General features: G+C 41.2%; 1 protein-coding gene across 1 annotated transcript in view; it reads left to right on the forward strand.

Moving 5' to 3' along the window:
- The first annotated feature begins 676 nt into the window (after positions 1–676).
- The window catches only part of SLAIN1 (SLAIN motif family member 1), a 49,981-nt gene continuing 32,624 nt past the window's right edge, over positions 677–18,033 (forward strand). Inside the window, exons 1-2 of the mRNA XM_059465853.1 lie at positions 677–1,125; positions 4,231–4,370. Of these exons, the coding sequence (XP_059321836.1) occupies positions 677–1,125; positions 4,231–4,370 (589 nt within the window). The remainder of the gene's footprint in view (positions 1,126–4,230; positions 4,371–18,033) is intronic.

Consider the following 18,033-nt stretch of genomic DNA (forward strand, 5'->3'; position numbering starts at 1 on the left):
AAATACAGTTACGTAGTTTTTAGCAATGTTCGATTCAGTGTTTGCTTCACCACCAACGCAACTTCCAAAACGTGTCGCTTTCCTCGCTTTGTGCCAAAACTCCCAGAATCAGCATGTTTCAAACCTACAAACGGCGGTTTGGCTGAATTACCTCCTTTCAAGCCCAACAAAGCCTCTATTTGTGATTCCCATTCCCCTCACACTCTCAATCTGCATAATTACAACCCTGACACCACCAGGCTCTAATTACACGGCTCACGAGAGGCGCGGCGCCCTGGGCCGGCTCCAGGCCGAGGCGGGGCGGGGCGAGCCGCGCTGGGGGCATTGGGGGAAGGCACTTTATTCTTGAGGCACCCGGGGCTCCCCTCGGAGGTGGTCCGTGCCGCCCTTCCCCGGGGCTGGATGGCGGGGGCGCCGGGCGGCTCTTTGTTCCTGCCGAGTGCGTGTGCGCGGCGCTCGGGCTGCCGGAGTGGGAGGGGATCCCGCCCGCGCCGCCGTTAACGGGAGACGCAGGAGCGGCGGAGCGGGGCCGGCCGGGCAGGCGGCTCAGCGGCGCAGGGCCGGACCCCGGCGCTGCCAGTGGCGCTGCCCGGCGCTCCCGCCTCTCCCGGGGGCCGGGCGCTGCCCTCCGGCGGCGCGGCGGAGCAGGTGCCGGCGGCGGCAGCGGGCCGGCAGGATGGAGGCTGCCTTGCTGAAGCCGGCGATGATGGCGGAGGTGAAGGGGAGCGGCGCCGGCTCTGCCGTTAGCGCCGAGCTGGAGGTGAAGAAGCTGCAGGAGCTGGTGCGGAAGCTGGAGAAGCAGAACGAGCAGCTCCGGAGCCGCGCCGCTGCCGCCGCGGTGGCCACCGGCCCGCCCAGCCCGCACCTGCTGCTGGCCCCGCCGCCGGCCCCGGGCGGGCTGCGCCCCGCCAGCCCCCCCGCCGCGGGCCCGCCGTGCGTGCCCAGCCCGGTGCCCACCCTGCTGTGCCCGCCGGAGCCCCTCGCCTACTTCAAGCCCTCGCCCGGGCCGCCGGCCGCTGGCGGCGGGCAGGAAGGCGGCGGCTGCACGGGGGCGGCGGCCACGGTGCTGGACGAGGTGGCGGTGCTGGAGCTGGAGGACGGCTGCGGAGAGGACGAGGATACATGGTACATGCGGCTCGGCCCTGCCCTGCTCCCCGCCCGGCCCGGCTGTGTCCCCCGGCCGGGCCTCCCACAGCGGTCTCCCGGCTCTGATTAGCGTTAGCCCCCAAATCCACTTGATCTCCCCGCTTAGACTGAAATCTGCTTTTTTCTCCTTTTTTCCCCCCCGTCCAAACCGTGCCGCCCTGCCGAGGGAGGGCCCCGTGTACGAGACGCGGCTCCGGTCGGGGCTTCACCGCTCGGCTCGCCCCGGGCGTCGCGCCCTCCGTGGGGAGCAGAGCTCGTTTTCCACCCCGAGGAATATCGTTCAGATCTCAGCCTAGTTTCAGCCCCGTGTTTACATAAGGAATTAAAAATAGCGGAATTTCGTTCCGGGAAAGCCTTGATCTGAGCAGCGCTGCCTGCTCATCCTAAAATCTCTGCCAAATTGACTCCCATCTTCAGGGATTTGGGAGGGCTTTTGTCTTTTAGACTTGATCTAAATTGTGTATCTTACGCGCCCATGTAGCTTGAAAAGGCACGGCAGGGTGCTAGGAAATGGAATAAATCGGAAATGGATAGAGCAAAAAATGAAATCGACCTGGTCTGGTTAACGTGTGTAACCCGTAATGGTTACACTCCCGTAAAAAGAAACAGAAGGGGAGACTGCAAGGTAGAGGTATAAGTAGATCAGTAAAGCTGGTGCCTCAAAACCTGTTTCAGCAGCGTGGGCGAGCATCACAGGGGCAGTGCTGGAATACTGTATTGGCCGTTCAGCCATGTGGAACGTCAATTTGTTTTCAAGTGTCAATAGCAATATATAGATTACCTTTATTTAAATAAGTTTTAGAGTATCTGTTTAAGCTTCTACGTAGCTTTCCTTTTAATGAGGTTAGTTTTTGAATCAAGCTATAAGTTAATGTCAGATGAGAATAAAATGTAGTATAAAAAAGCTGAGATGTGTTCAAATATCCTTAATTTTGGTCAAAATGTTAAAAAATTAATATCAGAAATATTTCTGATTGTTCTACGTGCTTCATGGTACACAATATCGCGTTTCTGGAAATGGCTTTTGAGGACCATGTACAAATTGTGTGGAAATTTTTGTCAGCGCTGCTTCATTGTGTGTGTGGTTGGTCTGCAGGGCTGGCTTGGGCTTGTCAGTCCAGACTTAAATCAAATTTTACATAGGTTCCAACTTCTAGCTTTCCTAGCATTAAGGAATATCAGATTTGTTTGATAATGTCTTGTTAAGCAAAATGCTTTCCTTGTTTACATTTTACAGTGGTAGTCAGTCATTGTGTGCCATAGTGAAATTTCCAATTTGATTTCCTCCCTGGGAGCAATCCTAGATTTGGGTGCCAAAATTTACCTGTATGTCACATATGTGTGTGTCCACCGGCAGAATTTCATGACAGCAATTTGTTAACAAATTTATTGCACTAGGAGTAGTTGTTTTAACTGTTGAATGTTTTCAGTTCAAGGATAAATCTCTGTCATTGTCCATGAAAGGTCGGGCGTGTGATGCCAGTTGCTTGGGGCTTTTTTGTCATCTCAGTCTTTAAAGCAAACTGCTACCTGGAAAGCCAAAGCCTTGAGTGCATATCCTAGTTTTTGATTTGCAATTTTAGGCCTTAAATACCTTTGAGGTTTTGTGTTTTGCTTGCCTTTTTTTTTTTTGTTTGTTTTGTTTTTTTTTTTTGTTTTTGACTGCAGTTACAAAAAACCCCAAGACCAACCAACCAACCTTGTCAAACTGCAGACAAGTGAAACTACTTTGTAGTGTTCATCTTTTCACAGGAAAATCATCAGTCAGATGTTTAGCTTTTGAAGCACTTCTGCAGGTTAAAAGGAAACCTGAAAGCTTTTCTTTTCTTTGCTTTTTGATTTTCTCAGCATCATTTTTTAAACGTGTGGTCAGGCACTGCAGGAAGTCTGGGGAAATGAGTCCTCTCCTCAGAGCAATTCAGTAGTTGATCTCTGCTGGGATTGCCAAGAGAGGGAGATGGCAATGGCAGTGAGGATATTTGTTCCTTGAGAGCTGGATAGACAGTGCTGATTGACTTCAAAGGCAAAGAACTCCATGGAGCAGCCACTCCATGGAGAAGGGGTGCTCTGGTGGGACTTGGGTAGCTCTTGAGCCAAAACTGTGAAGGTGAAAGGCTGCTGCTACCTGTTAGTGACCCCTTGAAGGGCAAAATCCTGCTTAGTTTTTGGTCTTGGCTTTCACTCCCCCTTTGTACAGGCCAGATCCCTTTAAGGCATGTGAAGTGTTTTTTTGTGGTGCCTTGAGAGTCTGGCTCTGGGTGTCCCTAGCCCCATGTCTCGGAGGGGGTCAGGCCAGGGAGCTGTGAGTCGGCGTCTTGTCCAGCAGACAAGAATAGTTTGCTCCCTGGAAGATTTGAACTCTCCCAGGTGAGTTGGCTGGGCCTGTTAATCTGCTGTGCCTGTTAATCTGCCAGGGCGACAGCAGCAACCCAGATCTCAGCCTCAAGAATTCTCCCATGAAATCTGCTTTGAAACCTGCTTTCCTGATGTGCAACTGATCAGTTGCCAACTCTTGTCTGAGAATAATGCACGTACACTACCTTTTTTTGCATATGTGCTTTTTTTTCTTTTCTTCTGCTGTTGAATGTTGAAAATAGATTTTCAGTGTTTTCTCATTGAATGTTTTTTAATCATTACAAATATGACTTGAACAACATCTGGTTCATCTGTGTGAAGATAAGTTCAGATGCTGAAATTATCTAAATCTCCAGTAAATATAAGTATAGGGAAAAACAAGAGCACCTTTGGTGTGTGTACAGCACCTAATACGTTTGAACTTTGGGCAGTGCTGAAATGTAGACAGTGGTAGTGATTAGATAGAAGATTTTAATGTGTAATCTACTTGGACTTTGTTTGGCCATGCCAGACCTGTAGAGTTGATATTTTGCCACCTATTTTTCTGAGGAGGGAAGAAAGAAAAGAAATGTAAACTCTTCTACTTTAGGATGTTTCTTTTTATTAGATATCCTCTTGCAGGGCTCTGGATGCTATAAATTATTAGTGATCTAATAGGAAAGTGAGCATACAAAAGCAAACTTTGCAGTACTGCATATCTTGCTGATACTTCTGTGTGTTTTGGTTAAGGTTGTACGTCTTGCCTACCAAGACTCGCACTCCTCAAGAGAAATCACTGACTCCTCTGCAGTGGTGCAGACGTGTTCTGGATCATCCAACTCCTGAGATAGAAGCTGCAAAGCGTTCCCTATGCTTTAGACTGGAGCAAGGTAATCTTACTGTGTTAATTCTGTTATTAGGAGGTTGGCATTTCTGGTCTTGTGTTTCACTCCTCTTTGGTGTTTTCACAGTTTAGCAGGCTTTACACATGGCAGATGTGGAGTTTCTTCATATGTATGCAAGTCTTCCTTCATTACATAAATGCTAACAAATGATTGATTTTTTTTTTTTTTTGTTTCTGATCATGCAGTTTTGCAAGTATTTGCCTCCTTTGTTATCCATTTTTTTTCTCCTGCACAACTTGTTCTAACTTGTCAGTTTTCATCCAGGGCTTAAAATAGAGGACCTCCTGGCAAGGAAATAGTGATGTTAACTTTACTGTTGGTGTATCTATTGAGATTTGGAAAAGGGTGATTGTAGTTTTTTGTAAAGTCAGAATTATCATGGGGCTATAAATCTTTACAGACATATTTATCAACATATGATGTAGTGTTAGAACTTTGCTGAGTTTAGCACCCACCAAAAAGAGCTGTAACTTGACTGTGGTGCTGTTTTGTTGGCCTCTCTGTAATCTCTGGTACTGGAATCTGTCTGATGGCTGATCAGTGCTGGTGAACTTCTGGAGTTCTCTGTGTGCTCTGACTTTTGTTTTAAATAAATATCAGACAGCACTTTTCTTATTTTTGTACCATCTGGGGTCTCATTAAGATTGTATTAAGTGGTGTTGAAGAAAGCAGTTAAGGAAGTATATTAAGGTTTGTAACTCACTAGGAAAGAAGAGGAAAATGAACAATACATGAACATGACAGAAGAAGGAATAAAGCTAATGACAGCATGAACATATGGCTGTATAAGTTAGCTACAGCAATCATTAGGAGAGATTGAGTATGTTCCTGTATGCTTTGGAGGAAATGGGTAGCTGGATAAATCTTATCCAAAATCAAGTGTTTAAGTGAATCAGGCTCTGAAGACATTGGCCTCTTTGCATTGACTGCAAAAAAAAATGAAAGATGCTACAATGATTATTGATCTGGAAATACTTAGTTGAGCCTATTTGCCTCAAGTTACATGGGCCAAACTCTGGTTCCTATATTGGTGATCATCCCATCTTGTTTTAGGGTGGACTTTGGCTTGTTGATTGGGTGTCTGAGTTCAGGTGTCTGTAGGGTGAGCTGAGTGTCATGTTTGAATATCAATGGAAGATTTGTGTGTAGAGTCCGAGGAATTTGGGGGGCTACTCAGGTGACAAGATGTAGGTGCTGACTGTGGAATGAATTTAGTAGCTCTCTTGAGTCTGCTGACAGTAGTGGGTGCTTGGCACTCAACCCCACGTTTACCTGAAGGTGCTGCTGTGTGGTGTTGGGCATCCCACAGTGGGGTGCAGTCTGGTGTAGGAGCTCTGCTCAGATTGCCCCACATGGGTTACTAGTGCCCTTTGAGATGGCCTGTTACCCTGTTTTCTGTTCAGGGCAGATGCAGACCTTCCAAAGGTCCTGTGCTTTTAGTGTTCTTTAATGACATCTTGGCCTCCCCAAGGGCCTCTCAGGTGGGCAGGTGCATCCAAATATGGACAGTTGAGTCAAGCCTGTAATGTCAGTGTAGAGACAAGCAAGAAGACTGCATGGCCTTTTTTCCTCCCCTGAAAAGGATTGATTTAAATTGAATAGGCAACAAAGGTTTCAAATTAAAATCGTGCTATGGTTATCAGTTCAGTCTCTCTCTGCAGAAGTCACAGCAAATGGCATATGTCACTGACTTGTGTTGACAATGAGTTACTCTGATCCATATGTTCTGCTCAGAGAAATTGGCTCATGAATTTCCTGAGCTCTGTAAAAAGTTTGAGAAATTATATGCCATAAATAAAACCTATTGTGGGAGCAGTATGTTCAAGGAGTGAATAGACTTGTAATTTTACTGCATCAATTCTTTGGTAAAATTGCTTTAATTAATAATTCAGTTAAGACTTGATTAATACTAGTATTTCTAAATATTTTCTATTAGCACCTGTGTCTTTTTAAGTAATACACAATCAGCAAGCATCATCCTTCTTACTCTTAAACTTTTAGAAATTGATTTCATTATATTTGTTTATTCCTTAGTTTTTCAACCAGATATGAGATTTTTGTAAGAATATTATAATTTGGTTTTTGAAGTAAAGCAAACTTTCTGTAACCTGACTTCCCCATGTTTTGTTTTGCAGGGCACTCAATCAGTATTATACATGTAAAAATATGTACACATAATCCATCCTAATTTTATAAGTGACTCACTAAGTATGGCATTCTTCCTTCTGGTGCTAAAGTTTCAAACTTTGTACTTGTAAGTTGAATGCTGCTTTCCCCTTTTAGCCATATGCCTTGCAAGGGCATTTTCAAGGTATTTTGAAATCTACTTGTGCCTCTTCTGCTTGGCTCTGTATCAGTGGTTAACACTGAAGTACTTGAGAACTATTAAATGAGCAGTCAGAAAACATTTGTAATGTACCAGAGTGTGATTTCTGAAATGGCTTATTGGTAGAATTCGCTTAGTGCATGGTGCATTAGCCAAAAATTAAACCAGTTTAGTTGTTACAGCTCTTCAGACACCATGGTGCACATGGAAATAAAAAGCAATAACAACTGATTTTTGACTGCAAAGTCAGCATATCTGAATAAGTTCATGCAGGGAGAAGAGCTGTGAGCCGAAAGGAAAAAAATAATTGCGAGTCTTATTTTTGAGCTGTAACTTATTCTGATTTTCTTACTGAGATTTTTAATTCTCCCTCATTTATTCCTGCTCCGGAAATTTTTTTACTGTGTTACATCCTGATTGTCATAAAAGTTTTAATTTGATTTTTGAAATATCCCAGCATTAGGATATCTCATAACAAGGCTGAAAGTCTGGTGAGAGACTTCTGCCAGGGCAGTCCAAGGCAGTGAAATAGTCTAACAGCTACTTGGTCTTTCAGGCCAAAAAATCACTTGAATGGTGGTATTTTCTTTTCACTTTGCTGTGCTCACCAGCCTGTTTCTTTTCTAGTCAAAATGACTGTTTTGAGTATTTCATGGTGGAAGTTAAGAATTCATTTTGGCATAAATTGTTAGGGTTTATTACAAACACAGAGGTGGTCTCCAGCAGGTGGTTTTTCTGTGAGCCACTCTGAGAACCTGGGCAAGCTTCTCAGCATTCCTCTGGTCTACCACTAAATAGGTAAAGCTTTTATAGTGTTTATAATGAAGCAGGCTTATTACAAACCCTGTTTCTGTGGATTAGGCATGCTAGCTTTAAGGAGAATGAAAGTTTAATGTAACCTCCTATGATAGGATCTTTGCTTGGAATTGTGCCTGTTTTCCATGAGCAGTTACAGTGTTGAGGTAACATTTGTTTGCTGTTTGTTTCAGTTGTTTTATCTCTGTGGGCTGGACTGGATTGCATCTTTGTTCTCACTCTTCATCAGTTATCTTTTGTTTGAAACCCTTCTGGTGTGTTATGCTTGCAGCAGTTCTTCATATGTTGTAGGGTCAATTAGCTTGCTGTTTGGATTTTAGTCTTGCTGTCTTATTTTATATTTTTAGGTTAATTGAAGTAACAGGGCCACCTAACAGTCTTAATGGTGTGGTAGAGCCTCTTCTGTGTCTTCTTAGCAGTAGTTGAAGATGTTGGGACATGCATTAATTCAGTGTGCAGAGAGATGTGACATACAAACTTCCTAGCTGATGCAGATGGGTGTAACCTCTCTGAAAGTGATGAGATGGTGGTGACTGACACCCTGGATGAAGATACCCTGCCTAACTTCACTTCTGAACAAGCTCTGAAGCAGGAGGGTGGATAAACAGAGGACTTAAGAGGCTTAGCAAGGAGTCAGTCTGTAGGAGCTCAGCTTTTATGCAGGGCCTCAAAGTGTAACTCATCCAATTCAGCCTTCCAGAGAGGAAATATTGGCTCAATTCAGAATTGTGCTGAGATGAGTTCTTACTCAGAAACACCATTTCAGATGTTTAAGAACAGTAGGCAGCTCAAGTCTGTAGGTTTTGCAGTTAGCTGTAACAGTTCATAGTTTTAAGGAGGTAAACTCTGTTTTCTTTCTTAAATTATTATTGTGTTTCAGGATGAATGCTGTTATGTCATCTGTGGATGACAAGATTTGTTGTGAAACAGATCCATTGCAGTTTCTCTCCTTCGCTTGAGATTCCACTAAACAAGGATTCTTTTTAGAGGAATTTTATTTATTGTGCTGTATCCCAATGATGCATACCAGTTAAGGTTGATAGCCAAACATACAACATACCCAGAAGAAAAGCTGTGTGGAGACCAAACAAAATGATTTATTTTTATAGTACTGTGTTCTTTTTACCTATTAAAGAAAAATCTGGTAGGTTACTGCTGGTAGGGCCCCAGTCAGAGGGTTTTACCTGGATGTATAACTTGTGGCTTATGCAGGAAGAGGCAGTGTTCTCTCCCCTGATCCTAACTCTCTTCTGCTTTCCATGGGTTCATAGTGAAAGAATGAATCTTCAAGATGTGGAATACACTTCAACTGTTAAAAACCCCGGTCATAGGGAATTTTTATGCTGTAGTTTATTAAAACCAGAAACAAGCAGAAAATATTGTGAGGGAAAAAAAAGTGAACAAAAGTTTTTATCTTGTATGCTTGAGGTGTATCCTGTGCTGAAACAAGGACAAGGCAGATTTTGTTTGGTTTTTTTTCCTAAGGTAAATTTTTTAGCTTTAATTTTATTTGTCATCCATTGATGGATCAGATATGTATGTTGTGATACTTAACTGGATTAATAAAATTTCATATAGCTTTCTTGATCATATAAAATGCAGGTTAGTTTTACATAAAATGCTTTTGAGGCAGGAAGTAATAATGTGTAGAAGCTTACAGATGATTGTTGTTTCCATGATAAATAAAGTGTTTAAAGCTCTAAAAAGTATGAAAAAATTGGCATGAAGTTTTGGTTCCTCTTTGTGTATGTTTCTGAATATGAAAAATGACAAGCAGCCATAGCTCTTATCCACATTTCAGCACCTTTTGAGGAATGTGACATCTTGGAGGCATCTTCTGCTGCAGTACAAGCTTTGTGCTTGGAGTACCCCTATACATGCACAGCACTTACTTTGTAATAGATTCCATTTATTTGAAGTAGTTTCTTGTAACCGCTGCATAATTCCAAGCACTTCTTGGAGGTTTTGCAAATGCTGATATCTCTGGATCTTGCAGCACAGCTATTGAGGATTTGTGTATTTCAGTTTGGGAAAACTCAGGTTTGATACTTGACTTGCATTTCAAACAGAATATTTCTCTCTGTCACTGTAACATTGCTGCTCTGCAAGTGCACTTGAAGATGGAAGTGTTTGGTTTAAAACCCTTATGGCAACAAATTAGTACAAGATCAGACACTTAACTTTGGATTAACTTCAGAGATATCTCTTGCCTTTTTACTACAGCTCTTCAATATGATTTCTACTTTTTATTAAATTACAATCTACATACTATTTAAGAGTTTATTTTCATATTTGGGGATTGATTGTTGTGCAGCTCATAATTATTTGCTTAGAATAGAGTTCTGGTTGTCATTTTACTTGCAAGGGGAACCTGAATTCTGAAGTGTCTGTAATGATAGGTGGTGTTAGATCATGCCTCAGTTGAGAAGACACCCATCCCATTTTAGAGTGTGGTTTTTTTTTAATCCATGATTACTACTGAGCTGGGATTATCATCTCATCATGAGTGGTTAAACAGCTAGAAACACTGTTAAAATTCATGTTAGGATTTCAGTAGGCTTTTTCTTACTTAAAATAATTTATACTCGCAATGTAAGTTCAAAGCCTGTAATGCAGTGTGTGTCTAAAAGCAATAGAAGTAGCATGAACACTGCTTTTTGCTAAAAGTACAGGCACATGTAGTGTTACCTAGCAGAGTACTAATCCCTGGGTTGGCTTCTGAAGTGTGCAACTACTTTCCTGGATAGAAATTAAAAAGAAACCTAGGTTTTAATATTTGACTTGAGGGCATTTGGAAGCCTATCCTCTGGAGATAGTTTTTCTATTGAAATGAGAATCTTTTCAAAACTGGACTGTTGTGGATGCTGTAATTTCATTATTGCTTCTGATAGTCTTATGTGCTTACTCACTGTTTGTTAGCCCCCAAATTATTGTTGCAGCTTTTGTCTTTCATGTTGTCTTTCTTTCACAGTCTGTTTTTTTTAACTTCTGCAGAAGAGAGCTGGGAGTAACATTTCAGAATGTGATAGAGGTAGCATTGCTTCTTTACTAAAAGGTTTATTTCTGTATTTTCACTTTGGCTGTTTGCTCAACTTAGCCAACCCTGTATGCCCCTCTAATGCAGAGGGGGGCATTGCACTTCATGCAGTGTGACTTGGAACAAGTCTCCTACTTCTCCTGCTATTGGAAAGAAAGCTTCTTTGTGTTCACTTGTCTTTTCCCATTAGGTAGTACCAAGTACCAGTGTTGATTTTGCTGCCTGCCCTGTATTAATTCAGGGTGAGGAGACTTGTGCCTTGAAGTGCACAATTCTGAAATGGTTTCTCAGAAAGTTAGGGGCAGATAACTTGGAAGATATCCTCCTGCAGTCAGATAAATTCTTCTGTAAATGTTGATGAATTGTGTTCTCTGCTGCATAGGAGAGATCAGTTGCTCTTTCTTAGTTTTGTCTGTAGATGATGGAGGATGGATTGTTTCCAAGTTAAGTACAATAAGGATTTGTAAGAGCTCTTTTTGATACTAAATGTTACACATAATTTTACGGAAACTTGAGTCATTTAAGCTAGATACTTGGGAGAAACAGTCTGTCCACAGATGCTGAAGAAGCCAAAGCTGCAGTCCACCCAGCTGTTCTTAGGCAGTTGGGTGAACTGAGTCTGGAGATGGTAATTTCTCTCCACTAATTAGAAAAAGACCTTGGAGTAGTTAGCATCAGAAGGATTTCAATTTTTAACAAGTTTTGAATACCTTCTGCAGTTTGCAACAATAGCCCTGATGCCTTTCATGCAGAGATAGTTTCTCATGGTCTCCTATTTCTTCAATCAGGGTATTTCTGACCTTTTTTGTAATCATTTGTTTAGAAGCTAAGCTCATTCTCCAAAATGAGGATGCAGGATGCTTGCGGATCTTTTTGTGTTTTCACATACCAGTAGCTATCTGTATCTTTCTAAGAAATGCACAAAAGTTTTGTTCCACATTCCAATCACTGGTGAAATGGTGTAAATTCTACTGTTTTGTCTGCCAGTCTTAAGTTAGATACATGGGATATTGCTTTGTGTTGTGTCTATATCACAGGGGGACATCCATGTGATTGAATCTTCCTTGGACATACAGTTTGTGTCTCAGTTTCCATCTCCAGACATGGAGCTTTTCCTCTTGTGTCTGGCTGTAAGGACCTTGTTGTTGGGTCTCAGGTGTATATGTGAATTCATAGAATATGTAATGGTCCAGGTTTGTTCAACCTAATTTTAGGTTTATGTCTAGTAAATACACAGTTTAAGGTTCAGTCACTTTTTGACTCTGATCCATTGATCTTAGCAAGGGTACCAAGAATAATCTGACGCTCTTTTGCATCCTTGGCATATCTAGGTGGGCAGATGGGTATGATACAGGATCTGCACAACAGCCTTTCTGAACTGGACCAGCTGGAGCACTAAAATGACATTACATTCTGGTTTTAGATGACTGAATCATGCCCTTGCTGTTTACGCTGAAGGATTGGTTCTGCTCCGGACCGTAGGTGTTAAAGTGAGGCTGTCTACAAGTAGGCTCTTCTGTGTGTATGTGTGCATTTTTTTGTCTTTTCTGTTTAGATATGCTTTTTACATATAAGAAAATACAATATGCACTTTATATTGGTGCTGTCATTTCATAGAAAAATTAACAGTACACAAGAAAGTAAGTGCAAGATCACTCATGTGGTGAAAGTATGCCACTGCAAGTTGACTTTAAGTAGTATTAGCTGCTTGCCACTTCATTTAAAATCACTTGAAAATCATGTAAAGATTTGTGTCAGAATATAAAGTGATTTCTTAGGGCTAGGGGCTCTAATTTGTTTTATTCTTTAGGAGTGGCTCATAAAATGTAATTCCAGTTTCATTGGGCTCAAGGCCCTACCCCACTGTAGTTTTAACAAAAGAGTAGGATCGAGTATAGGTCTTTAGAATTTGCGTCTGACTGGCACCATATATTTTTTAATTATTATTGTATTTTATTTTAGAGTTAGTTGGTGCTTGATGTATCTGTCACTTTTATCTTCAGGCAGTTTTTTCTTCATAACATGTTTGGAGTCCTTGCAGGGCAGGGTTTTGTGGCCTGCTGTTACGTGGGTGATAGCAACTGAGTCATCTGTTGCGTTGTTGCCTTCGGATACAGAGGACTTGGCTCAGCATCCTACTGTCCTTTCTTCCTAAAAGTCCACCATGTCCTTCAAGCAGGTCTGTGAAATGCTAGCAAACCTTTTCCATGTTCTTTGTTCCTCCTTCCTAGCCCATAGGAAAGGGAGGATATAGAGTGATTTGCAATCTAGCATGAAACAGGGCAGGGTGGAGGGGTCGAATCTTGGCTTCGGCATGTTCCTCCATGGTGTCCTCAGTTTTCTATTTTGTCATTTCTGCTTCATGCATTGTAATTGTATAGCCAGTATTCAGACTGCCTCATGGTTGTTTCTTAATGTCCTTTGAAGCACTGGGTGTGAAAAACTTCACTATAACCACAAATGGATCTTTATTTATAATTGAAAAAAATAATCTCAATTTGTATGTAGGCATCTACATTCTTGTAGTGGATGTAGTCCAAAAAAATATTTTACCTGTTTCTGGTTTATGTGGATGCTGATAGATCTCTAATAAATATTTGGAAGAAATAAAATGTTTCTTTCTAGAGAGGTTTGAGGGATTAGCTCAAATTATATTGTCCAAGCCCATTTCTCTTATTGTGGACATGACAGGTTCTGATGATGGGAACACTTAAAAGATGCTGCAGAGTACCTTTTATCCTGAACCGTAAGGCAGGGCAGAAGAATGCTGCAGCAGTGTAATAGTTGTGCTGATGGTGCTTCTGCAGTTTGTGTGCTTTTGACTCCTGTCTGTGTGCCATTCTCATGCCTTCCCTGTTGTACCATGTTCTTGGGTGATGTTATACTCCTCTCTCCTCTGCCAGCTTATAGCTGTGTTGCTTGTTAGTGAGGAGGAAAGATTGCCGCTCTGTTACATGTTTGGACAGTTCTTGGTACAGTGCACATCTGGAAGGTACTTGCAAGGCAAAGTTTACCTAGGGAGTCTCTCTTGAGATACCTGAAATCACCCCAGGGAACTTTAAATGTAGGAATGTGCTCTGAGTTAGTGTCAGGAGACATTGGTCTTTCTCTAGGGAATCTGAAGAGGCTGGTCTGCTTAGCTTCAAAATTGTTGCAGAAGCCCTAACTCCTATGACAGTAATGATAACGGTATTTTTTATGTTGCTTTACTCATTTTCCTGGTAGCAATTTTTTGGTTAGTGCTTCTTAATTTGGCTCAAGGTTGTTGTTGAACCTTAATTCTATATGAGAATACGTATTCTGAATATATTATTATATTTAACAGTCAATTAAACCTCTATTAGAACTTTATTAATCATAAACTCTCACAGATTTTTTCCTGTATGGTGTTTTAGAAGTATGAAAAATCTGTTTCACAGTAGCTTTTATTTTTTAAGTGTATCTTTTTTCTGCTTTTGGTAATAGTGTTAACAGTTTCCCATGATAATGACATAACTGTGACACCTGCTATATTTATCCAACAGCCACAGGGTTCCTGGAGGGTAAGTGCTGCTTTGACCTCGACTTGAGCCTTAGATTTAGCTTTTTCAGTCTGCCTCAATATAGACAGCAGATACACTTGAACAAAGAAGGGAGTGGGGCATCTTGGAACAGTACTGAAGTCAGAAACTGTAAATTGGGCTCTCTGGCAGAAGCCTCCTGCCAGAAATTTAACCTATGAATACAGATGACAAGCAGATATGGTTATAGGGGAGCTGTAGTGTTTGTGTAGGTGTTGCTGGGATGCAGAGGAATTTCAGGACTAAACAATAATGATAGGAAAAGTGCAATTAAGGGTTAATCCTGGACTAGTTGGACTAATTTTTTTTTGTTTTTTCATCTGTCATAAATGATCAAGAGAGTTATATCCCAACAGACACAAATATTTGAATTCTCACTGGTATATAACAAAGATACTGTTAGGAGAAGAATGGGAAATTGTCCTTTTTTGAGTCTGTTTTTAACAGAATGGATCCCCTACCCTTTATTCTTGTCTGTTTTGGTGATGGTATTGCAGCAAAGAAAGAATCATGTAAGCTACCAGAAAATTTAAATTTAGGAAATGTAATTATATATTTTTAACTGTATTTTTCCTCCAGCAACTTGTTCAGAGCAAAAATACACCTTTGATTCAAATTCTTGCTATTCTGTCTGATTAGCAGTATAGCACATGTCCACTTAGAAGTGTTGTACATCCTGTGTGGCATGTGGAGATGAAATTCTCTTTTATTAACTGGAGTTACTGTCTCTGAAGAGTCTGCTAAACAGTTCATAATAGCATTTTTTATACTTGTTCAATGTATAGACTAAATGAGTAGTGCGTTTTCAGCATGAGAGTACCTTGTGTAGTAGCTGAGCTCTGATCTGCAAGGGGAGTTGACTAATTCCTGTTCTTTAAATCACACAGAGAAGCCTTGCTCCTTATCCTAGAGGATCTCCCTAAGCGAGGACTTAGAGAGTGACAGGGCAGAGGCACCCTTCATCTTCGTTCATTTTGTCAGTAGCAGTTGAGCTCTTCTTGAGATATATTCAATGCTTTTCATAAATAAAATTTTTTATACTACCATTGCATGTTTGTCCTGATTATTACATAGTGGTGATTTGATCTTAATTTGTTTTTCTGCAGTGGTGCTGTTACTATTGTCTTCTATCACTTACTCGACTTTGAAGACCAAAGCTGCAGAAGGGGAGTCTGTTCAGTAGAGTTCTTTGGGATTGCTGTGATTGCAATGACTCAGCACCGACCAATACAAATGATTTAAATTACAAAGCAGCTGTTACTTTCTAAGGATTGAGAATATTTCTGAAATAGTGGATGAATTGCTATCAGGATTTTAAATCTGCTATTGGCTGCATATTGTGGGGATGTCTAATAGACTGTTTTAAAAGAGTGTGGAGGTTTATTTCTGCACCAAAAAAAGCCTGATTAGGCTAAATGGTCTTGAAAACAGGCCTTCTCAGGCTGAAGTTAAGAAAACACTTAACTTAAGACTCATAATTTTTTCGCTATGTAGAAAGTAGCTTGCTGATGAGAGAAGTTTCTTATGTTCTTAGTAGCCTTGAAGGATACAGAGCATATCCAGGCTCACAGAAGACCTCACATGTTCTTGTTGTGTTACCAAAACATAAGTAACCTAACAGGAGATTGTAAGAATTGATCCTGTCAGTGCACACAGCCTTTCTACACCCTCCAGAGCATGCCAGGCTCCAATATATCTGCACAGCTCAGTGCTGCATGGATAATGCACATTGGTATAGCTGTCACTGGTATCCAGCGTGAATGAATGTCATGATAGTGCTCATATTTTGGTTTTCAGGTTTCTAGTTACCATATCTGTTTCTCTGTGTGTTAAACATTGTTAAACATGCTTTAAGTGCTTTCAAGATGAGGTTCATACTACTTTATTTAAGCCATCTTAAACTTCAGGCTTAAAATTAGTTACTAGTTGAAAAAAAGCAACATCTTCAGAGCATGAGATCTCTCTTCCTCCAGTGACAGAGAGTAGCATCATTGGTTAGGTAGGACTGGAGGTCACCTTTGAATATTGTGTGCTAGTTGAGATGAATACAGGTCACAGTTTCTTAAAAGATGGAGGATATGCTGTGTTTTGCCAAATGTTCTCCTTCTCCTCTGTGACTGAAATTCAGATTGGCTTCTGTACTGTAACTCCCATAAGAATTTTTAATCATCAAGCAAAATTAATTTCCAGCTTTTACTTACCCTGTGGTATACTGGAATTAAATCTGTTGAAAACAGGCTTTCTGCAACTTCAGGACTAACCTGAGGCAAGAATCAAGTGTCTCCAGTTTTGTGGTACAAAGGAAGGTAACTAAATAAATACCATTTTAAAAATCTTCTGTGATTGTGTCTAACATACTCTAGATAGGAGTAGAAAACTTAAAATCATAGAAATGTAGTAAGAAAAAAAACTGTATGGATTCAAAGCCTGCTGAAGTCACTGGAAGTCTTTAAGTTACCTGGGATTTGTGCATTATCTTTATATTCCTCCAGATATTTGCCAATGAATCATATGCTTTTTGGGATGAGTGTCAGATAACTTGGAGAGGAGTCTTCTGCTTTATGTTTGAGGTGGTAAAATGTGGTAAGCTTTCCACATGTGTATTGTTTCCAACATGACTGAAAAAGAAGTAATTTTATGCTCTAAATTTGACTGGCAGTGATCAGTACAAATTATGTCAAACTCTGGAATTTGATGCCCTATATTTAGAGATTTTACTATAGGGGGACTTTGCAAAACTTGCCTAGACACCATGGGATTCTTCTGACTCATAACAGAGCTACATGTGGTATTTTTGACATTGGTAAAAGTGTTGGGAAGGTCAGGTCTGTGCTAAAGATGTGAATGCAGCATGGTTTTGTTCATCAAGAATGTGAAAAGCTGTACATCTGTGACCTGCTTTGGCCAAAGTCCCTGGTATGAACCTACATTTGTTCTGGGACGTTTTCCTTGTATTGATATAGCCTGTCTAGTCCATGGCAATGCTTGTGGAGTGTTTTATAAAGAGCAACTTTGCTCAGTGGTGTAAAAGTCATTTACAGATGTTATTCTAATGTATTGGCAAAATGCCTCTTCACCCACAGGCTTATTTGGTTTTCATATTAAGGAATCTAAAGAATTGAGTGGGTGTGTGGAGTAGACAGGTTAGGGGAAGCCACTATCTTCTAGCTGCAAGGCAGATGCCCAAGAAAGCAGCATGGTCATAAGCATATTCAGGGAGTTATCTGACAGAGAGCTAGCCAAAAATGAATTTACCAGCTTCTACTGCAACTGAAAAAAATTGTCACTACAACCACCATGATGTGTGTGAAGGTGGATGAAGCCCTCTGAATAGGGGGCATGAAACTGCTTCTTCCTCTTGGATGGTGAGACAAACTCCTTATGTAAGGATAGCCACAAGGCACAGAGCTGACTGGCTGGGCAGGAGGACGACCTCTAACAAAAGTCACACAACCAGTGTATATACCAGATGGGTTTCCAAAGAAGCAGCAGGCCAGATTCCTCTCAGCTTCACCACTGGATAAGTTTTAGGATGATGAAGGGCTTATTTAAGTGCACAGATTTATGATCATGGGCCTACATTAGAAGCAACTCTCACTCTAACATACATTATTAATTTTAAATGTAATACCAGGTTTCTCTCTTCATTGATCCAGAATCTTGGCTATTGAGAGTTGTGAGTTAGAGGGCTCAGCCTGCCCCAGGGAATTGTGTCCAGAGAGTTGGAGTGCTACAGCTCTCCTGTTCCTTTCTGTTAAGTGGTTTTCAGTCTTGCAAAATAACAGCTCTGGTACCTATTTTCCGTATCAAAGTGGAAGGAATTTGGTTTTTTGTTTTTGTTTTTTTTTGTTTGGTTTTTTTTTGTTGTTTTTTTTTGGGTTTTTTTTTTTAATATCTTGATTGGGGCCT

The sequence above is a fragment of the Ammospiza nelsoni genome, chromosome 2 (genome assembly GCF_027579445.1).
Source record: "Ammospiza nelsoni isolate bAmmNel1 chromosome 2, bAmmNel1.pri, whole genome shotgun sequence".
In the NCBI taxonomy this organism is placed as follows: Eukaryota; Metazoa; Chordata; class Aves; order Passeriformes; family Passerellidae; genus Ammospiza; species Ammospiza nelsoni.